Source organism: Apteryx mantelli, chromosome 5, assembly GCF_036417845.1.
Source record: "Apteryx mantelli isolate bAptMan1 chromosome 5, bAptMan1.hap1, whole genome shotgun sequence".
Taxonomy (NCBI): domain Eukaryota; kingdom Metazoa; phylum Chordata; class Aves; order Apterygiformes; family Apterygidae; genus Apteryx; species Apteryx mantelli.
In genome coordinates this window covers 75,402,550-75,426,710 of record NC_089982.1, presented here as the reverse complement: position 1 = coordinate 75,426,710, position 24,161 = coordinate 75,402,550, and the positions used below count along the sequence as shown (strand labels likewise).

At 38.9% G+C, this 24,161-nt stretch overlaps 1 protein-coding gene across 5 annotated transcripts in view; it reads left to right on the top strand.

Annotated features, from left to right (window-relative positions):
• Positions 1–24,161, top strand: part of ABLIM2 (actin binding LIM protein family member 2) — a 163,639-nt gene that overhangs the window by 107,353 nt on the left and 32,125 nt on the right. For 3 of the 5 annotated variants that reach the window (XM_067297183.1, XM_067297187.1, XM_067297185.1), the window contains exons 10-14: positions 6,312–6,432; positions 13,878–13,979; positions 15,234–15,287; positions 21,021–21,073; positions 21,810–21,957. In XM_067297183.1, the coding sequence (XP_067153284.1) occupies positions 6,312–6,432; positions 13,878–13,979; positions 15,234–15,287; positions 21,021–21,073; positions 21,810–21,957 (478 nt within the window). The remainder of the gene's footprint in view (positions 1–6,311; positions 6,433–13,877; positions 13,980–15,233; positions 15,288–21,020; positions 21,074–21,809; positions 21,958–24,161) is intronic. The other 2 variants (XM_067297184.1, XM_067297186.1) reach the window with 2 other exon arrangements.

Here is a 24,161-nt window from a genome sequence, read left to right as displayed (position 1 = left end):
AAATAGTCAGAAAAGGAGGTGAAGCCATGGGATTCAGCTGAATGGAAAGAATTAAAGACCTGCATGATGTTTTTCAGCATCTAGACAGTATACGCTGGAAATACATTTTTGATTATTCGCTACAGCCTGTGGTAGGGGAACCCTGCACACCAAAACCACTTTAAAATGAAGGGCATTTAGCCTGAAAAAGACTGCAGTATTTTTCCCATGTGTCTCTTTGTACAGCTAGCAGTAAGTAGGATATAACCAAAGGAACTACAATAATACTACACTATTTGTATTAGCTAAATGTGAGTGACAAAATAGAAAACACCAGTATATAAAAAGAAAACAACAGTAATATTTTGGATTGTGTTGTAAACATAAGATATTTAAATTCTCACAAATAGAAGAGGTGGTTTATTAATATGATGATTGACTTTTCTACCAGCATATAACTGTCCTTTTCTGATTGCATCCTGATCATATTCTTTCTTATCCTCACTGCTTTCTTTCCTCCTTTTCTTAGGCAAAGCTTGGAGATGAAATTCTTGACTACAGGGATTTGGCTGCTCTTCCTAAAAATAAAGCCATCTATAACATTGACCGCCCAGATATGATCTCCTATTCTCCATATATCAGTTATTCTTCAGATGACAGGCATAGTTATGGGGAGGTACTGAAACATGGGTATTTTTTTTACTGTGAATTTGAAATTTTATGATTATTAAACATGCTGCTGAACACTCTTAAATGTGCATAATTTCAAAAAAATTCTTTCACAAATTCACTTAATTGAGTCATGTCATCCATTCATTCACAAGGCATTTTAGCCTTTCAACAAACAAGTGTGGTGTACCTTTCGCTTTTAGTTCATGGAAATTGATGCATTGCTTTCTGTGATCGTTTTTTAAACAGATGACATGTAATGAAAATACGTTTTTCTATGAGAGGAGTTGTACATGCATGTGGTAAAAAACAGGAACCATTGCTAATTATAATGCAAAAATCAGAAACCAAGCCAAATATCTTTCATGCTTTTTTTAAGTGTACTATGTTATTTTGGTAAAACAACAAGGGTATCACTTCTCTATGCACAAATTTCTTTCAACTGTCCCTTTTTGAAGTTCATTCTCATGTCATGCCTGCATTTCACCCTTTTCATGTGCAGAGCTGATGTTATGCAGTTTGTGCTAATGAAATCTAGTTTAACATAATCTTATTCAATACTAATTCTGTTTTATGTGAAACATGCTTGAATATAACACCTGTTGTGCAAGTTAGCCTTTCTTCCCTAAGCTTTTGTTTCAATTTCTGATTTCTTTTATAGTTCTAGACACTTTTTCAGATTAAAATCTGTCAGATATTTTAGATATATTAGTAAGATATACACTGTCTAGAATGGAAGTCTGCTTTGTTCTCTATAGATGTAAATAGGGAGTAGAAATAACTATTTTAAATAACAGCCATAGGATTTATAATAGCCCCAGTCCTGCAACGACTCATGCATTTTACCCGTAATCAATTCCACTACAATCTGCAGAGCTACTCTCACGTGAAGGGCCGCACATAGGTCAGGTCTTGCCGATTCGCTTCCAAATCCTCTCTGTACAGCGCTGAACCAAAGTAGCTCCGTTACAATGAATAGTAAAAGAATTAAGATTGTATCTGGTAAAGGATTTAAATGGTATTTAGGTTTCTGAATTCACAAAACTGAAAGCCTCCACTTAGCGGCTGCCTAGCCTTGAACCTATGTAGTATTAGCGCTTGCTTTTTACGTCGAAATTCCTGGGTGCGGGTAATATTTGTGCCCCCGCTTGCCTGTCCATTTGCATCTCAACTTGACGGAGATGCAGGTACTGGGCAGCCTTCTGCCGAAATCCTGGGAAGGCCGAGTGGTCATGCGTGCTCAAGGGCACGGCTACGCCACCACTCTTAACCGGCAGAAGCCTGCGCTGTCACTGACGGGAGCGTTCCCTTGCCTGTGCCGGCGTGGGTGTCCGTGGGGCCGCGCAGGCCCCCGGGCTGCAGTTTCGCCAGGGCCCCGCGCGTGATCCGGCTCCGCACACTCACTCGAAGGCTGGCGCGGACACCGGGGCAGCAGCAAGCCCCAGCACCCAGCGGTGCGCTGAAACCGCCCGGCGCCGTGGTGGCCCGCGCTTCTGCTGGGGTGCCGTGACCATGCGCTTGGGAAGCCTCAGCACCGCAATTTCAGGAACGGGATACAAGGTAGCTGCAGCTCAGCTTTAAAAACACCAACCAACCAACCAAAATAAACCGCAGTGAAGAGCGTACTGCTGCTGTCCCCTGCTTTTACTCCGTAGCCCAGTGGTTAGCCTGCTGCAGGAGTTTATTGGGACAACTGGGGTCATTACCCTTTTCAGAAGATGTGTTCCTTAACAGAATATAAAAAAGACCACATCATAAAGCAGAACTTTTTCCTGTGGGGCTGCCAGAGATACCTTTGCTCACTTCAGAGCAGCAGCCCGGAGCTCTGCCCGAAGGCAGCTATTTGCTTGGTTTCTTCCAAGTGAGGCCCAGAAATGTATGTCCACTGCAGCCGCCGTTGTTAGCATGTAGATATATTTGAGCAAGCTTTCAGCTAGATACCTTAGTTAACAGTAATGATTAAGATACCAGCTTGACTACCCAGATTTCTGCCTTCACGCTTGAGTACATTTTAAAGCCTGCACCCAGGTTTGTACTGCATCTGCTCTTCCCCCAGATTAGTGCCGCTAGTTCAAAGGTGGCTCAGGTAGGTCTGCCAACGCGGGCATTCATGTCGGCAACACCTCAGTGATATCTTAAAAAAAAATAAAGTGGGAGTCAGTCATCTGTTTCTAGGTGCTTAAACCAAGAAGAGCGTCTGGGCTGTGACACTCAATCCAACGTGCATTTTCATGGAGCTCCAAATATTTATATCCTTGATATTGGCAGGGTTAACGACGTAGCCTCTCTTCCAAATTTCAGCATCCCAGCTACACCTGCAATTCCAGTGGTTTCAGTGATACTACTGTAGATTTATGCTCAAATAACAAGACTTACCATTTAATTTTGAAAGGAAAATGAGTGCACAGCAAATTGTCAAATTACATAATATTTAATTAAAAATTAAATAGTACAGATGTTTTTGTTTTCCTTAAGACAGATCGAGCCCCAAGCAACAAAATTCTAATCCAGTTTTTAGAGAAACTTCAAGGCAGATTCAACTAGGGCTTGTGTCTTTAAGGCAGTTGTTTTAAATGTGAGTTTTCCTAGTAGCAGCGCTCTCTCTGGTACAGGACTTGCCAGACCTGACCACAGGGTTTCATAGCAATAAAATCAGCAAAAGCTGTATATGAAGGGGCTTACAACTTGCTCTTCATCATCTTGTTTAAAAAGCAAAAAAAAAGGAAAATACCCCTAGCTTAATTGACAGGTATTATTCTTAATGGTATCGGGTTATACATGGATATTGATATTTTAAGAGCAGTTGTTCTCACAAGTAACATCATGCATGAATTTTAACCACTAATTTGTGACTTTGTGTGTTGCTGTTTGCAGTCACCTCAGTTGCTCTCTCCAACACCTACTGAGGTAATCCCCAGTGCCTGTCTTCTCCTATTCTGACCCATTTCGTGATGCATTAAACCCGGTCATAGTGATAAGCAACAGAGCCTGAAACGTGCAGCTTGCCTCTTGCCTCTACAGTGCATGGGGTTTTGCCGTTTCTGTTTTAAATTGTGTTACTTGTGCTGAATACATGCTCTGCTTCTGGATTGTCATCTGTATGCATCTGTCGCCACTGCCATCCATGTTTCCGCTTCCTGAGAGAAAGGTTGTATTGTGATCACTTCTTCAAGCTCTACTAAATAGACTACATTGGGAACATACTTTGTTTTTACATTTAAAGCTATCAGCATGAGTTGACTTTGATGCTTGGCATAGCTTTCTCTTCCTTTTTATAATTTTTTTTTAATTTCACAAATAGTTAAACTATTTGTACTGTTTGTACACACATACTGTTAAATCATTTGCACCTATCTAAATTTTTATGTTTGTGTATTTTGATGGACATAAATGGTCAAAAACAGTTAATTCTGTTTCAAACAGTATCACTTCAGAGGCAGTGAAAGAATTTCACATACCTTCCCAAATATGAACTCAATTGAATATTAGAGGCCTGGCTCGTTACCCCAATTTTATTTTAGCAGAAATGTATTAAAAAAAAGTGGTAATAGTGGAGAGTTAGGTCTAACAACAAGTTGGGAGTTTCCATTAAGGATTACAATTCACCAATTGGCACTGTTAGCATTGAGTGAAAAAAGAGAAGTTAACCAATAGAATTGTGATTTATTTGATAGTTTAAAACTAAAAGCATGCTGTATTTAATACTGGATTTCATGAACTTGGCTGACTGTTCCTTACAGAGACAAAAAGTATGGTCTGAAATTATCAGTGTGAAATCTTGGTGTTTCAGAAGTGTAATTTCCTTTGAATTAGCTATCTATTAGCTAACTGTCATAGTATTAAATTCCAGAAGTGACACTGGTATGGAGCTTGATGCAGCTGTGATTCACATCATATGAATTCTCCCAGGTTATCCAGCTTTTCAATGTTTGCTGCCTTTCTGTAAAGAGTCTATGATCAGGTGCTCAAGCATCTGCCAATTTGTGTCAACAGTTTTGTTGCATGGATTTTATTAGAAGAAAATTTCACTGTATCATGCAGGTGGACACTTTATAAATCATTCTTATGAGCTGACAGTCTTATGGTGTTTAAATAACATTACAAGACTTTCCAGAGACATTGCTATACTGCCTGTAACTCTTTTTACAGGGGCTAGAATAGCTACTAAATAATGTGACTACTTAAGGATGGAAATATCTCAGACAGGGCTTGGAGGAGTTGGTTGCAGAATGCCTACAGAATGCTACATGCTTCGGAAGACATCAGTTGTTCTCCCTTTTTTGGACAATTTCTGACTTCTGAAATGGATATTTAAACAATAATGTCACTTAACCACTATACAAAACTGTTTTTCCATTTTTTTTAACATAGTTAAGTGAGTCTGGGGTGAGATGAAGGGGATAGAGCACATGTGAGCCAGAGGAAAGGAGCTGATGACTGGGTTGGGAGAACATTGTACATCTCTGTAGGTTCAAGGATAATCCCAGTGCAGCCTAGAGGGAAACTGCAGGCAGGAAGAATCTGAAGATGAATGGATGGATGTAATTAAGTTGCCCTGATTGGAATCTGGAAGGTGATGATGTAGCCGAGTAGGATCTCCCATGTGTATAAATGATGAACGGTCCAGTGGGAGTCACACAGACGCCTAAAGATGTCCCAGGAGTCATGACAAGCTCCTAACACCTGCTCTGGGATAGCATGTTCCTCACTCACTCCTACCGGAAGAGTGGGGGGAGCATTCTTTGGAGTCTGACTTTCTGTTAGAGAGCGTCTGTAGGCTGCACTGGTTTGTTCTAATTTGGACTTCACTCGAGCCATTTCTGAATTGTATAAAAAGAAACAAGATAATTGAGTTTGGTTTTGAACCTAGTTTCCATAAAGTCATTTCCACATCTAATTCATTCATTAATGGTTTTCCTGTTAAAAAGACACTACATGCTAATTACGTTTATAATTTAACTAGCAACAGAGAATGAAGGGTTTTTAATGGGTGTACATAGTTTTAAGTAGTTGAAGTCAATTTTTTGTGGAAGTAGGTTACATGACTTGCATTGCACAATGCTGCAGTATTAATTTTAATGCTGTATATCAGTGTTTATATCAGTTACTTCACTAATAATAACCATGTTTTACTTGTAGTATGGTATGCTAAGCAATTTATACAGCAGGCACAGTAGATTCTGTGATGTAATCAAGCCAGTGAGTGCTGATTTTGTGTCGTCTGTAATCATTGTACTGTATTATGTAGCCATTCACACAAATACAAAGTGACCATAGCATAATCATGCTACCTGGTCTCATCTTCCACCCGCTTTTGTTAAAACATTATAGAAGGTGGAAGAGAGTGGGGAATTGCATGGCGCTGAAACAACATTTTTACAATGACCTGTTCTTTTTAAATAATATTGTCATTTTGAATTCATTTATGTGTTGACTTTCCAGTTAACATGACCATTTTCTGATGTTTGGCAGTTCCAGAACACCTGGAATCATACTACAGTGGAGGTGGTTATGGCTGAAAGTGCCCTCATTTCGTTGGGATTGCATGGAGTGTTACAACAGAATTGAGTTCTCTCTACAAGGCACCGAAACAGGCATATTCTGCCTGTTTTGAAAGTGATTTCTCTTTCATAATGACTTATATTTTTCTCCCTTGCTCTCAGGGTGACCAAGATGATAGATCTTTCAAACAGTATAGGACATCGAGTCCTAGTTCTGCTGGCTCTCTGGGTTATGGTCGCTACACTCCAACATCCCATTCTCCTCAGCATTACAGCAGACCAGGTAATTGAGAAGCAGCTTTATTTATTCTCTATATTTTCCTCCTATTTGTTCTTATGTTGTAAGTAGAGAAGACACTGACAGACAGTGTTTAAGTGGAGTAGCGGTTCCTTACAGCATTATGCTTAATGTAACATGGGAAAGGAGGAGACAAGTACTTCAGGTGTGACCGTCTAGGAAAAAAAAAAAACAGGCATCTAGAAAACTTAATTTGATGTGTCTGAAAACAAAAAATGTAATAGACTAAAAAGGACTTGATCCTGGTCCCATCCTTCCTGAAACTACACAGTCAAACCACAGCTCTTACATCATGCAGCATGGTAGCAGTGAGTGCACACAAAGCCACGAGGGTGCTTGGGTGACTTCATATTCCTTGTTGTACTGCAGGATTATAGTCCATGGTGGCTTTCTGCACCATAGCGTAAGAGCTGGAGGAATGGCTAGTGAATCTACTCACTGGCTGGTTTTTGAAGGCCAGAGTCCTTTAGATGAGAACCTTACTGCAATGTTTATTACAGCTTTGGGCTGTAGTAGCAGCCGTGTTGGTGTTCCAGTTGCACAGAGAGAAGAAATCATCCCCTTTTGAACTTGGCGTGGGTGCCCCATACAAAGGCCAGTTCATATTTGGACTTTTTGGTCCTTAGAAATAACCAACTAAATTGCTCAAAATTCATTCCAGTTTTTCTCCACTCCATCATCTGGGCGAAAACAAAGAAAATTTCTGTTATTTTCTCAGTGTCTTCTAATTTCATTAGGGGTACATTAGAATTATAAATGAGTTTGGAAAATTGGGAGTTCTTCATCTTTCCAAATTATGTGGGTAACAGAAACAGTTTTTACAGGAAATGAATATTTGTACTATATAAAGTCTTTGATGAGCTGGAAATGAGATTGAGTATCAAAGATCTGTTGAAGAGAGGGAAGATTAGTCTCTGCTGAAGATCTGGCAGTTGTGTCATGCTGAAGCTTAGCTGCACCCTATTAAAGCAAGGAGAAAATAGGAAATAAATTCCAGATTAATTCTAATGCTTTACAACTTTAATGAAAATTTAGAGGATAGTCATTGTAATTGACATTTTTATAATGTTAGTCCTCCAAAATATGTGTTATCAGGAGGTTATTACAAGCAAGAAAACAAATAAAAATGACTTTTGAGAAAGTTTTTCGAAGTACTTAATCACACGTCTAACTTTCAGAGCTCAAATAACTTCAGGACGTTCCTTCAAATGCTTAAAGTTAGCCACGCACTTGAGTGCCCTGGTGCACTGTGAACTAAATCCCTCCAGTACGCACCGATGCCAGTGAGAACTGGACCCACTTGTAGCACAGTTCTCATCAAAGAACAGGCTCTGCCCATTTCATTTCATTAGATCCATTATGAGCATATATCATTCACTCCTGCAGCTTTTGAATATGCAGATTTTCCCCTGAGTGCAGCTATGCTCTTTGTGGTGCCTTTTCTGGAATATTTTCTGATGCATTACATTATCAACATTTTATAGGATTCTCTCTGACTGTGTCTGTCCCTTGGCCAACCACATAATATGGCCACTGTGATGATTTTAGGAATAACTGGAGAAAGATAAAATCTTAAATATAAACTGTATGCTTTCCAAGCATCAGAAGGGAAATGTTCCTGAAAAAGAGAATGGCATTGTAATTTGTGGCTTTCAGTAAGTGAACTAAATAGTCTATTTTCACTTACTCTCTGTTGCCCCCAGCTGGTACTCAGACTCTTGGTACCAGTAGCTGCATCTCCCTGCCCCAACACCCAAGCCTTACATCTACATTCAGACATCATTACATCCCTTTCTTCAAAGGTAAGGTTCAGGAATGCAAAACCGTGCTGTGATAACTGTAGATTTATTCAGATGTGTTTCACTTTTATGTTTGTGCAAGCATGGCTTCCACCTGGATAAGATTTGTCTTAATTTTGTGCAAGTGCTTTCTTGATGTACTGTGTAAGTTTTAAGAACTGAGTGGGTACGGGTTGTCTTATTTTTGCTTTTTTTCAGTGAGCGTTAAGTGTTTCTCAAAGGGGTGGAGGGAAGGAATTATATTTTCTAATGAAAATGAGGAATGGAAATAATTTAAAATTCTGTTCATGCTAGTATAAAGTGTTTACCTTTTCCCTATTTTGGTGAAGCTAAATAAATGTATAACATTGGCTCCAACATTGGATAATCAATTATCTAACCTTCGAACCTCCATTTAGAGATTATTTTTATTATTTGTAGTAATAACAGAAATTATGCCAGGTAAGCCAGTTAAATGTAGCAGCAATGATTAGCAAAGTATCTGTGCTATATATTAAAAAACACATAACTGTATTGAGTCTTATCGCCATTAAAATGTTTTGCAGTGGATTTTAACTATTAGTGACCTGCATTTTGCAGATAGGAGACTGTAATGGGGAAATACCATGAACCTTTTAGGCAAAATCTGTTTTTGTTTGGCCAGTTAATCAAATACCAGAAAGCGAAGACATTCAACCACCACGTTGTCCTGCCCTGAGCCTGTCCTCTCTAGTAATAGTCAGAGTGGGGAGGAGACGTGAACGGCAAACATTTCCAATGACCGTTCCCTGTCTCTCATGTCCTGTTTGAATTAGTAAAGCAAAACTGTTCTTCTTGCCATCATAACCCCTACAGGAAAGGAAGTGACCCTCTGCAGGAACCAGACTTACGAGCAGGTCTGACATACAAACTCAAATGAGTAGCAGATGCTCGTTGCCTTTGGAAAAACAACTAACGCATCTTGATTAGGCCCTAATCTATCCAGAAACAATTCTGTTCAAAGTCAGCTGAATTTCACTGGTATACACAGAACAGAATCAGGCGTAAGTCTTCCAAATGTGACCCCCAAGAGAAAAATTTGGAGGAAAAGCTGATGAGATTAGACCCACTGTTGCCCTTTTAGACCTTACCTGCAAAGACCCTTCTCACACCCGCAAACGCTTGTGCGCGCACACGTTTTGGGGAAGGCTGACACACATCCTGGTATTCCCCGAGGCACTGCTTGAACAGGTTTTGTATGTGTGCTCTAAATAATGCTATCCAAGCTGATGTCCTGAGTAAGGGAACCCCGTGTGTGCTGCGCTGCATGATTTCCCTGTATGAGACGCTCTTACCCCAAAGCCCGTCTGCAGTTGCCTAGCAGCACTCGTGCTAAAATCAGTTTCTGTGCAATGCTACCTGCTGTTGCTCAGAGCAGCAGCAATTACTTATTGCTGTTGGCTGGAAGAACAGATCCTCAAGTGGCAGGTGCTACTGCCCAAACAGCTATTAGCAGAGTGATCAAAATTACAGTATTTTGCGTTTCTGCAGCACTTTTCATCAATGAGCTAAAAACATTTTGCAAGCAGTAACTTACAGTGCCTCACGGCACTCCTGTGAGCTGGGTGAGTATGTTTATCATTTTTCCATATAGGTAAGGCTGAGCCCTGCAGAGGTTATATAGTTTATCCATTGCTGTACCCTCAGCTAATGCCCCATCCAAAAGGAGTGAGGAGATTTGCCCCCATCCTCTTTCTGAACTCCGAATTCTTTGCTCTGAGTTGAAGGCGGTATTCTTTCCTTACCTTAATAAGCCTTTTGAGGGCATTGATGTGCTATTTTTTTGTCTTCCAAGTGGTTAGTGTGGGAAGAGTGGAATCATAAGAATAGTTGCTTTTTATCCAGACCAAGGTTAATGTTGCCACTTCTGTTTTTAAAAAGTGAAATCATGCTCTTTAAAAAAAAATCCCAAAATAATACACTGGTTAATAATACTACAACTAATTTTTGTAAAGCCAACTCTTAAGAAAGAAAATCTTTCTTTAAACTTCCAGGAGAGAGAAATTTCATTACTCTAATAAAATTAAAGCAGTCAGAATCTTCCTGTTGACTTCACTGAGTTTGCATCATACTGTTCCTGAGAATGACGTAGTTCATCATTTTTCTTACAAGAATATGGTTACTGAGTTTCTGCTCTTTCTTCTGTACACTTCAGTCCAGCTCTCATGAAGAGTAATAGGTTCAGCTATTCCCTACCGTGCAGTTGTGTCTTTTTAAAGAGTTTTGCCTTCAAAATGAAGAAATAACTGAATTCTGTAACAGCCTTGCATCAAGAAAGCATCACAGCCTGTGCCCTTCAGAATGACAGGGTGTGATTGATAGTCAGTGTTCAGGCTTGGTGTAATTGTTCTGGTTGAAGCGATGGAGTCAGTGAGCATAAAGTCAGCGCTGAGTCCTAGTGAAAAAACCCTACTTAAAACGTTGTGGAAAGTGCCTTGCCTTTCTAGCGTATGAGCAAAGCTTCCAGAGTCCATTTATTTGGTGTTGAAAGTTTGAAAAGAATAAGTTATCAGACTTCAGATATCTTTGTCTAGCTTCATGTAGCATGTGCATACGGAGATCCTAAATGATCCAGTTTGGGGAATAACCTCTGGCATCTCCCTTTTAGGGCCAGTGGTATCTATGTGTTGTTCAATCCCCAGTCAGGAAATTTGCACAACTCTTACAGTAACTTTCTAGCTATTTAATGAATTTGCCAAAATGTTATCAAATTTCCTGTCTTCCCAGATAAGATAAAAGCTGACAAGGAGGGAGGTATAAACAACACTATACTTTTCCCTGGCAATCCCTTGAGCAGTATGAAAAGGGAACGCGTCTGGAGGTCTGGTCAGGTTGCTGCATGCACATGGGAGTAAAAGAGCAGCCGGTCCTGTCAAGAGCCAAGGGACACGAGAGGGTTTCTGTGGTTGATGCTTAAGATCAAAGTAAACCTTTCCAGATTCTTTCCAAATTAAACAAAACAAAATCCCGGGAAGAGTTCATGATTCTGGTTTTCTGCCCTATGCTGAGTAGCAGATCGGATCACAGCCTGCAGCTGCCTGTGGCGGAAGACCAAACCAGAACTTTGAAAAGTTGCTCTCTCCAGTATTTTTATTTTCTCTGAGATCTTATTTGAAGCTCTTGCTCAGTGTCTGCCAGGCAAACCTTGAAAAAGACAAATTGGTGGAGAAGTCTCATTTTAGAGATTTTTATTATAGGGTGGATTAAATGACTGTCTGAACTTTCTACACATGGATTTTCTACATGGGCCTTCAGTTTCCTTTATTATTAAATAATTTGTATGAAAAATGTGAAATACAGCTACTCATTTGTGTTTGACCAAATAAGTGGCAGAATTTTAAATATAATCTAGCTGTGCATCAACTTGTAAGAGTGGGCTTCAAGAAGAACTTTTTTCCCTCATTCCATCCTTTATTCTTCCCTTTTGAGCAAGTTTTATGTGATGGCTCTGCTAACTGCTCCGCATAGGTGATCCTTGCGTAGAGCAGTTCGCAGATTTGCTGCCCTCTGTTATTTGTGTTTGCATCCTGTTTTCCTGCAAGTTTATTCCTTCTAATCAATGCATTCTCCTGATTCCCTGAATATGCTACTGACAACCCAGCTCTAAAGAATGACTTTTTGGGCATGTACAACACCTTCATCTCGGGGTGATAAAGTGATTATTCATGCAGGTCATATATGAATAAAGGGGTTTATTAATATGCTAATTTTTAAGTAAACGAAGAATAATTACACTTTGAAAATCAGTTGAAAACTTTATTTTTTTTTTAATTAGAACTTTCCAACAGAAACATCAATTTGAGATGAATGACATTGCAAGATTTTTAAAGTTATTGGAATTGTAAGGGACCTTACTTAAATAAGTAACTAGCACTGTTCCTTGCTGTCACACTTAGAGTGAAATTGAGCCTTCCTCTCATTTAATAAGGTTGGGGCCTAGCATCTGAGGAGCAAGCAGCAAAGAAAAAGGGGAATAATAAATACATAGTGAAAGCCTGCCACCAATGGTTTCCTTCCAAGAGCAAAACAGGAATCAACAACCGGAATAACTGTCTGGTTCCTTGTCCGAGGACAGCTTGACTGCAGATTGGTGGTGCTCCAGGTTTCCAGTCATTCTCTAATTCTTTGTGGAAGAGTGGTGGTCTGATATCACGTGCCATTGTAATTTCAGTTTCTAAGCTACTTTGATTGTGGGTTTTTTTTCAGCTGGAAGCCATGGTTATTGAGTACACAATGAAAATGGCTGAATAGTTTGGGAGTTTTAATTTCGCACCAACCATGGAAATAACAGACACAACATTTAAAACAGATTAGTTAATCCTCGTGAGATAAATAGCACATCCTTGTGGTCCCGTAGGGGCTGCTTCTGTCCCCGCTGTCACTCGGCGGCAACACCCAGTTGATGCAGTGGTGCAGGGCCCTGTTTGCAGTGACAGACCCATGGCCAGACTGGTTGTCAACAGCGGCGTCGCAGGTTTTTAGCAGATACTCCTGCCACCTGCCACGGGCATGGCCTCGATTGCTATGGTAATCCAGTAGTTTTATGGTGATAAAACTTCCCTTCACTCAAATCAGCATTCAGTGATAGATCCAATGCTCTGAGCAGTTCTACTTTCTTTCCCCAAAAGAACTTGCTGTAATTTCATCATTAATATCCATTAAGTTTGTGCTCCATCCACACTAAAACAGTAACAGCAAATAACCAACTGTTTTGTGTTAAAATAAATGTCATGTTTGGCTTCCAGTTGCTTAACAGTGCTGTAAATTAATTGGATTTTACAAGTCCCAAAAAAGTAGAGCTTTACTTTTTTGTTTGCCAAGCAGCACTATAATGCCATAGAGTTTGCTTTGGAGAAATAAATGGAGAGGAAATAAATAGTACCCAATGAGTATTTGACAAAATAAGAGGAAAAATTAATATAGCTCAATACTATGTATACCTTAATATTTTGCCAAGTGGCTATGGCATTATAGATCCATGACTTGATAATCCAACCCTGTTTGCATAAATATAAAATACTGTGGCATGTTACCTGTGGGGAAAGTTTAATTAAAGGAATACCAGATTTCAGCATCTGTTTTTGTCATTGATATATGCAGGAATATTTGACTTAACCATAACATTAGTCTAGTCTTGCTTTTAGGCAATTTAAACACTACCGAATGATTTCATTAATGGTTTTAAGGGCAGGCTATAATGCTATAAGCCATATCATTAAACTTCTCAAAAACTCTACTGATAGATTATTCACTTAAGGCTGTGCAAAACATATTATAGGATTATGGATGGTTTTATCCTTTATTTTCTGCATTAAAGTATTTTAAAAAGAGAAGTGGGGATGCAAGACTGCAGCGGGGATGCAAGACTGCAGTTTAATCTGATATTATCTATTAAGCATTTATTATTAATGAGATAGTTGAAAACTAAAATTCATCATTCTGTTCGGAGATTGAGCCAATACACTGTGCTCAAAAATAATGGGTTTTACACAACCCATTTATTTTGAAAAGTTGGATTAACAAGTCATTCTGAACAAGCTTTTATGCTTGAAATACTCTACTTTGCTTTCCATTTTTTTCTTTTATCTGCTTTCTTTGCTCTTCCCCTTGGAGGCAGTGAAAGTGGTCGGAGCACTCCAAGTTTATCCATGTACTCAGACAGCAAATCTTCACCTTCTGTCTATCAGCAGGCTCCTAGGCATTTCCATATTCCAGGTAGGCATTCACTGCTTCGCTTTTGATCTTCAATTGCTGTCACCTATTTATTCTCTTCTAATTGTATTTTTGTTTTTGCATTGATTTGTGAACTTAGAACTGCAACAGAAGAAAACTTCTGATGAGTGAGAGTCCATTATGTGTTAAACTTGGTCTCAGAAATAAAGGAGTTACTGTGCTGTGTGCTTATGTATAAAAAGGTTTGCATTAGGGGAGGCACACAATGACAGATGTTATTAAACCTACAAGGACGCAGCTACTTTTAGTGCCACAGCTGCATAGTCTGTTGAATGTTGTGGAGGAGGGAAGGCTGAAGGGTTTTTTGTTTTTATTTTTGTTTTTCCCTTATCTGTCTACTCTATGAATTAAAGAGTCATATTAATATATACTTTAAGACAGATGAAAAGCTTTGGGCCACCATGAAGCCCACAATAACTGTGTCTTTGCGTAGATACTATAGTGTTTTCAGGTTCACATTCAGTTTACAAGCACACTAAATTTATGTCCACACTGTTTAGCTTTTTCAGGGCTAAGCCCATCTAGCTGCTTAGTGGAATAGTTTATTTATGTTGAGCTTCTGGGACTGACTTTTCTATGAACACACCATAATTAGGAATTGTATCTGCTCAGGTCTGTAGGCCTAATTTTGACATCCATACAGCATGCTATGGGAATCCTGGACTGTGACCTTGAGGGCTTACCAAAAATACCTGGAAGGCCAGTCAGCTCTACAACTCAAGCTATAGAAAAGCTATACAACTTCGTGTGAGAACATTAGGCATTTCTAGTATAAACGTCTACATCTGGACATGTGCACTCCCTGATAATGAATGGAGAAATAGTCCCTTTTCAGGTGTGACTATTACAGAAGACTTTCCTACAATGATACGTTTCATCTTAAATAATGAGAGGTGTAGCCAGTTTCTCTGTGTTTACTATGAAGTATAAATTTGTAGCTCACACGTGGCCGTCTACATACCAGCAAATGGATGCCACTTGAGGTGTCTTAAAGCATTTTGAGGGACTTAAGAGTAGATAGGCTGTCTAGGTAGGCATAGCCAATGTTTTAAACACATATTGATGATGGGCAATACTGCATTCTCTTACAATTACCAGTGAGTAACAAACCAATGAATGAATGAGTAGTCTGTGCATGAGTTTGCATTTTAGTGCTGTTGAGAGCACACAGGAGCAACATGGTCTAAACTGCTTGCTTACTTTTTTGTTCTTTCCTTTCTCTTTCCTCTTTCTCAGACACTGGCGTGAAAGATAACATCTATAGGAAACCTCCTATCTACAAACAGCATGGTACAGTCTGCTTTTCTCTGTTGCAGTTTTTGCTACACGTCTTTGTAAAGAAATGCATATTGACTGCTGAACTGGTTTGCTAGAGTATTTGCATTTTGTTATGCTAGAATCCCTGTAATCTAAAATAGAAAAGGAAAAGAAGTAACAAGAAAATTAAATACCACTTTCTATAACATGATGTCCAAGGATTCAGTAAGTTCTCTATAACTGGGATAATGATATTTTGCCTGTCTTGATAATTCTAAAACTAACTTTAAAACAGTTTGCTTATTTTTGGAGTAATAAAAAACATATAAATATATGACACTGCTGAACTGTTTTCAGATTATGCATTGGAGTATCTACTGTTTGTAAATATTTCTAACACTGCTGGAAAAAAAAATAAGTTCATTGATAGGTGGTGTATATGGAATATCTACTTTTCATCTTCAAGATCTTCAAGCTGTCTAATATCAAGACCAAATATAATCACACCATGTCTGTTAAGGACAAATTTTTTTTCAATAGCTGATATCATCAGCAAGATAAAATTGGAGAAGTTTTGGTTGACCCAGCTACAAGATTGGTGTCTAAGTTTCTAAACAACAGAAGCAAATACTTGATGCTTTATTTGACTGAGGGTTTGACTTAAGACTCTAGTAAAGAAATGCGCTTTGAACACAACAGTAAAATAGAAACATTCAAAATGTTATCAAAGAACATAATGAAAAATTTCTAGCAATATAATCTGCTATTTGATTTCAGATATAAATTTTGATATCAGCTACTCTTGTTTCAGAAGTCAACCATCAGCTTCTGAAAATTTAGATTTTATAGTTACACTATTTTCTGGCTTACAAATAAGAATCCAGTATCTGAGTATACAGCTAATTTAATATTGTGTAGTGAAAAGCTAATTAATATTTAACACCAAAACCAATATTTCTTTTGAGGTTATTAGAAATGTCAAGTTTACATTCTTCTATTAGTATTTCTATTGTGTATGTCACTAATTAACAGCACTGCAACTTCCATGTTGGTGTCAGCGCCTGCTGTTTTGTCTGTGACATTTGACAATGATCTTAGCTCACAATACAGACTTAGTAACATGGAATTCATTTTTCTAAACTAAATTCCATTATTAATCTTTGAAAGCAAGTATGTGGGGATTTTCTTGTTTGGAGGACCTTGGCTTCCCTGCTACTTTGCTGTTCTATTTAACCCCCAACTACCTTACCACCTCTCTAGATCTGTCATTCCCCAGACAGTTACGCAGCATCTGAAGATTTCTACATGTGGAGAAGTGGTGGGAACCACTGCTGTATCAACTGCCCAGGTCCTGTTGAAACAGGGTGCCTGAAAAGTGCATAACTACATTTCCATCATTTCTGATAAAAGGCATCACTGCTGGCATACTTCTGTATTCAGAAGCGGAGGCCAAAGAAATAAAACACATGATATAAGCCTGCCCTACACAAAAAACTCCATCATACTGTTGATTATTCCCCTGCCTGGAAAGAATGAGAGGATAAAGTAAACCTGACTGTAGGCCATACCTAAGGCACTTTGGTGATGAAAGCAATGCAAAGGAGAGCACAAGGTTCTGCCAGTCTTCATGGCCAGGGAAAGTCCAGTCTGCCCCTCTGAGCATCATCTCTTCTGGAGCCGTTGACAGCGGTAGCAACTCTTCCCACTCTCTGACCTTCCCCAAAGCTTTCAGCAAAGACGTGACTTCCCAGCTTGGGTGCGAGAGCAGCGAAGCCTCTCTTCTACTGCTGCTGGAGCAGATGTACTTTTACTCTATCTGATAACCAGTAACTTTCTGTGAGCGAACGGTCAGGAAATTCTGCAGATCTATCACTGGCTTCGTGGTCAGAGCAAACAAAAATTATTACACAGTTCTGGTCTTGTGATAACAGGGGGCTTTATCTGATAAAAGATTTTTAATTACCATATTCAGTCCAAAGCATGATGTTTTTGTGTAGTTATCATTTTTATACTACCTTTTATGGAAAAATGGTAGTTACCTCTGTTTTGGATCAAGTTCTCGTTTGGATCTGGTACAGTATTAATAGAAAGAAAATTGACAGATGATGCCTCCCAACCGAGCAGAGTTGAGTCAGCGTTCCCTATAAAAGACGCCTTCCCTATTTCACACTAAGTAACTGCACAATCAGATCATTAACATTTAAGTAGCCTCTGTGGTTGTTCTGGTTATGGTGTTGAACAAAATCAGCCTTGCTGATATTTCAGTGCACTTTAGGTGTTGGTCTTTGATAGATGTTTTCAGCTCACAATATCCTGGTTTTGGACAAACCAGTGTTATCTTTATGGCAAAAAGACAGTTTCCTTTTTTTTTACTGCTTGTTTTAATGTTATCAGCAAACATTACAGTTTGCCCAAGCTCTTTAATTCCTTCTTCTGTTCAGATATACAAATCATTTGTGATAAGTACTCAAACTGAGCAAAAAAAGCTACTGACAAAGGAAAAAGGCTGAAAATTGCAGTGGTGTTTGGAAAGATCATGAGCAAATGCAAAGTTACTAAATAAGCATCAAAATCTCATTTGGTGTAAGTCAGAATAGCTTCATTGTTTTATACAAACTGATGATATGTCTCTAATATCCTGTATCATGACTGTGTCATTTAATGTTATAGATATTTTTGGTTTGCAGAAAGGATTCTAAACATCAGCTTTTTTCCTTCCAGGCCATTCATTTTTATATCAATTTTCAGTCAGTCTGATATGCAATCAAACACTGGATTGTGTCAATTTTGCACTACTGTATCTCCACTAACTTCAGTGGAGTTATTCCTAGTAATCACTATAGTAGAGAATCAAATTACAGAGTCAGTACTCTCTATAGGACAACAAGTGTATGTGTTTTAAACTTTCTTTTATATATTATAGATGTTCTGAAAGGGTATGTTGAAAATATGTACTAGTTGTGTTTCTGCTAAAGAGCAAAACATAATTTAGTCTAAATCAAAAAAATGTAAATCAAATCCAAATTACACTTTGATCTAAATCAAGAAAAAACAGAGGAATGAACTTCCTTTCAATAGGAAGACAAACAGAATTTACCTTTTGTTCTGGAAGAACTCACAGCAGAGGTTGTGTAAATCTTTCTGCTAAAACACGAACACAAGCACAACTGATGATTCAGCTCCTCAAGCTGAAGGGACACCGAACTAAAACATCCTGAAAAGGAGCCAGAGAACATTCCTTCGCTGAAGAAACCAAGTTTGAACAAACAAGCACAAAAATGTTCTTTAAAACAAAAAGTGCAAGAAGCTCTTCCAAAACATTTGGCTTTAAAAGGTTTCAATTACAGCAGTGCCCAGCAGATCTTCTGCAGCCAGAGCTTCTGTGTTTCTATTATAAACACCTAACTCTAGAGTGAAAAATGGTGGGAAAATGTCACATACGAGTGATCAGACTGAGTTGGCGCAGGGAAGTAAAGAGTGCGGGAGCCTGGAAGGTCATTCTTTTGTGTGCATTCGTTTTCCAGAAAATTTAGTTCAAGGTTAAAAAAATTGAAGACGTTTGATGTTCAGTGCTGATCCAGCCACATGAAAGGTACAGTTCACGCCTAGGTTCTCAGAGCAACTGCATGACCCTTGCACCAGGGAGGCTAATGCTCAGTGCTGACAAAAGTCAGGCCGCTTGGATTTGTCTGCCCACAACGAGTTGCATGAAGCGCTCAGGAACTTCGGATGGGCCTTTGGTCCCCTGCTGGACTCCTCTGGACCTCTGTGTAAGACCTTGCTGTTTGACTGTTTGAAGTCAGATACTGTCAAGATCCAGTGAAACCTATGGAGTCTCTGAATAACACTTTGGACTAAACTCTTTCTAAACTCTTTTTTTTCTTTTTTGAAAACATCAACTTCTTGAAAAAAAAAATCTGCAAAAATGTATCAGTGTGTCCTTAAGAATTTCTGATTTACTGGGCAGATCCATATATATAACCTGGAACAACTTGTTGACTGCTGTCAAGGGTGTTTTCTCAAGATGTCAGTGAGCCAAGTTTAAGACCTTACTGCAATGTAGGGACATTATTTTCTGTCTTTCACATCTTGTTACTGATTAAAATCTGATTAGGATATCTCACCAGAAGGCAGGCAAGCCAGGTTCAAGTATCTGCTATTTCTTTTTCAGAGTAGCAGCTTGCCATCCTAGGAAAATGCCTTGTCCATGAGGCCATTAGCTAAAAGTGAAAAACGTGAATTCTTCAGACTACTGTTTTTATTTTCTGACCCAGCTTTGTTTTGCTACATTAAACTGAGAAGAAGCACTGCAGTTACAGATTCTCATTCTCACCTCTAACCCATAGATTTTTCCGTTACTGCAATTTGTCATTTTTAATATATCACCTCCTCAACAAAACCAGTTATAGCTGAGATGTTAGCTGTGTGATGGCACCAGAAAATGCAACAGAACAGCACTGGCACGCTAATGGTAGGTGGCCTTCTGCCCATGTTGTTTAGATGCAGGGCAGATCCTCTGCAAACACACAGGGCAGGGAAGTGGAGAGGGAAGAGCTGTTCCCAGCTAGCTGCGATTGCTACAGGAATTCTTAAAGTTGCAACTTGTGCTCCTCCTAACCTCTGTCTCTGAGCAGTCTAATGTGATCCTTAGCTTTCATATTCTCATATTTCTTTTATTATTAATATACCTGTTTTTTTGGCTGCACTGTGTTGCATGGGGCTCTCATGGCACCCTTGTACTCATGTGTTGCAGACCATCCCACTGTTACGATAACCTCTCCTGGGCTTAAAATTTTTCCGGATCATTGCATTACACCAGTGTTACACAGTTAAAACTCTTCCCAAAACAACACAGAGTGATACAAAGGCAAGTAGGACTCAGATTTGGGGAAACTATCTGAAATAATGTGAAATTTGGTACAAGTTCTTTCTGTAAAATTATCTCTGAGACCATATAAGACCATAAAAAACACATCTAATGGTTGGGAACTATCTAATGAACAGCTTTTATATTTTCAGTCTGGGTTTTCTTTTTCTCAGGAAGTTGGAAACTTAAGAGAGAATAAAGTAACAGGTAAATATCAGCAACATGTTTTTTTGAGAAAAAAAAACAAGGCAACATAGTCAGAAAAATGGATGGTCGAGGAATTGTGAAATTTATAGTCAGTCCTCTTTTGCCTCTGCTAATGAAATGCTAAATGCGTAAGAGGGTCGGCCCCCTCACATACCTTCACACCTTTGTACTGACTCGGATTCTCTTGCAGATACAATGAAGAGGTAATACCAGATTTCTTCCTATCTTTTTTACCATCCTTGCCCATCCTTTGGGGAACATGGGGGGACCAGATGTGCAGACCTTGATATAGCTAAATAGCCGTGTGTGTTTTCATGATCATGGTACCACAAAAGAACAGAGAAATGACTTGCTCCTTTGTGCCGTGACCATGTAAATCTGCCTCTAAGTTGCAATGTGCGATTTTTCCTTCCAATCACTACCCAAAACCAGCTTCCTCTTAAAAAAATAGTAGATTTTCTACATTCACTGTATGCCTACAGCATGAGTATTAACTGTAATTATGTGAAAATGTTTTAAAATAATTCTGTGATGCCATAGCTTTACACATCCAGTTTTCTGTCCACTTTTGTTTGGATGTTTTTTTCACTTTTGAGAATATATGGAACATAATCACAGTCAAAATAGAAGGCAAAAAAGATTTATGTCTGTTAATTTTTATCATTAATTTTATCATTAACTTTATCTTCTAGCAGCAAGAAGATCAGAAGGGGAGGATGGAAGTTTGGATCAAGACAATAAGAAGGTAATGATCAGAAAGAACAAAAGGAGGTATTGATGTTTCTTGAGGAAACTGTCTTTTAAAATATGTTTATATTTAAAGATACACCTTTTTATAACTGAAATAATCATGCTGATTTTAGGTCTTTTCAAGAAGATATAGAAAAGCAGAGGGCTTATAATCTACATTTTGCAGTAAAGAAAGAAATAGGGATATTAGGATTATCAGTAGTAAGTTCACAGAATCACAGAATCACAGAATGGCTGAGGTTGGAAGGGACCTCTGGAGATCATCTAGTCCAACCCCCCTGCTCAAGCAGGGTCACCTAGAACACGTTGCACAGGATCGCGTCCAGGCGGGTTTTGAAAATCTCCAGAGAAGGAGACTCCACAACCTCTCAAGTTCATGGAATTTCACTTAGTATAAATATGTACTTTGGTGATTCAGCTAAGGTTGTTGGACTTCTGTTGAGAATGTTTGTCTACATAAAAGATATATGTTACTGAAGATTAAATAAAAATGAAACAGTGCATCTTTTAAAGTGGGGCAGAGTGGACATCCTCAGCACAGCTGAAAGTTAAATTTTTTGATAGCTGGAATATCTAATGGGGGATTACATGATGTAGTGCACTTTTATAATTTAGTAGGTGGCTGGTACAGCATAAACATAAAACCAAGTAGCAAGAACTCCCAGATTGGTGAAGCAGGAGAATTACACTCAGATGTTAAATCAGATTTAACAGGATTTTATTCTCTTCAGCTAAAGACCAGTTGGCTTATTCTGAAAGGGGATGCGGACACCAGAACTAACTCACCGGATTCAGACACCCGGTCGCTCTCTCTTACTCCTGCAGCGGACAGAGAAAACTTCCAGAGGATGCAGGAGAGCGCTACCACCACGTATTCACGTGAGTGCTGCATCGCGTCGCGCTGCATCATGTGGCTGGCGGTAGCTGTCGAATAGTAATGTGGGAAGATAGCCCTGCTATAGGTTTGTGCACAGAGTTTCTGGTTTGCTTTGAGCTCCCATTCTCTATCATAATTATGCATATTGGTAAATTTGTTTAGCCATGGCTTGTAAATGTTCGGTACCTTCAGACTTCAGTTATTGAAACTGTTCAAAACTCCAGATAGCAAGTTTTGCCACCTGCCATATGGGTGAAAGAAGAAGCCGTGATTTTATAAAGAAGTCATAGCATCTCTTTGGAGAGCAGACTTTCCTTACAATAAAAAACTGCCCTGACTGAATATATAAATGTGTCTACTAATATGCTACCTATTTTCAGTAAACACAAGAGTAGAACTTTTTATGCCTTTCCTACATGAGTTTTGAGAAATTTGTCCATATGTTCCAAATTTGTCAGACAAGTTGTTGACTTACACTAATTACTCCTTGACACAAAGTACATGTATAATAACACTGAATATTAATAATTTCTTTTTTTATCAGGATAAAGGATAAAGAATGCTTTGTTCCAAAGATTAATTTAAAATAAGCATTTTTTATTATTGCTCACAGTTATACCTTTTAAGTTCACAGACATTTTCTGGATATATAAACCACTATGTAACCAGTTGGAATAACTGGGTAATTTTGTTAGTAAATGCTTATCTTAAGACCACATGTACATGCTAACTTTCAGTGCCAAAAGCATTTTCTACATGTTTCTCATTCATTATTTCAGCAAGTCAGGAAGTGTAGGAAATGGTCATCAGAAGGGGAGTCTGAATTTTACTTTTAGGTTACAGAAATGCCAAAAAATAGATTAAATGGCTTTAACGGGTAACTGAGCTACTTCCCTCCCTGCCTCCTCCACTTTCCCCCATACACCAGTAGCAGGTCATCTGGGGTAAACAAGCTGGAGAAGCAGTTTTCCAAAAGAATGTATCCAAGGCAAGGCATGTCTGGCAGCCAAGTTAGACTTGTGGGCATCTTGGTAATGTGAGAGCTGGTTCCATCAGCTTTTATTAAGGAAATTATGGCTTAGCTATGCAAGGAGGAGGAAAACCAGATACAGCAAAGTCTGTCACAAGGGTGGAAGAAGATAAAAAAGTTATTCTGGATTGTCAGTCTCACTGGTCTAACCTGAAGGGATAACCTGAAGGCGTTTGATTTCTAATCATCACCCGACAATTCATATATGTGCACAGGGTGTTTTGCAGGCAGAACTGCCTCTGATCACCTCAAACACCTGCCATTTAGAAATCCTTCTACAGAAATGAACACCTGAAGTTTCCATTGTCGTGCCCATATCTGGTATGTTTGGAAGCTTTTTAATGGTGATCTGATGCTTTTCTATATATGTTGTGAGAGAGTAGGTCTTGTGTGCGATCTTTAAACACAGAAAAGTACGTAGCACACAAAGAATTGTGTTACACAGGAACAACATACAGTATCGGGGGGGTTTTTTCATGAGAATATTGCTGTATCTGTCTACACCATCGTTTCTTTTTTTTTTTTAATTGTCTTGGGAATGTGGAACTGTAAAAGCTAGAAATGGAAATGTCTCTGTCGGTGTCAGTATCCCCTATTTGTCAGGGCAGTACCGATTGTGTAGTTCATTTTCCATGGTTTTTGCTCAGTGACTCTGTCCCTCCTGAAAGTTAGCACTGTTGTCCAATTAGCAGCTACACAACTATGACTTCACGGAAGTTTTCTTTTCCTGACATTCACACTTCTTTTCTTCTGATTTTATTTAGCCATATAAATGTTTTCCTAACTATGGACAACCAAAATAATTCCTTCCTTATTCGATGTTTCCCTATTTGAGTTTGAATATTTATAGTCTGTCACATGCTATGTCAGTCATGAAGACAGTAGCTTCTCTCCCTCTTGCACTTACGGGTCAGGAGCAGGCAGATTAATTCTGTCATTCAACCCAATCTGTGCTGCATAGTCAGTGAGTATCAGAGAAAAACTTTTCAGGCATAGGTTTGGTGCAAAATAATTACACATAGAATAAAAGGGTTGGCAGGCATTGGATTGTGAATCTCTAAGCAAACCAGAAATGAGCTACTCTGCTGTAGGAGATATTTAGCCACGTTATTCTAGCTATATGCCCAGGAGAATATATCTAGCAGCAAAGCACATCAGCTTGAACAGAGCATGAGG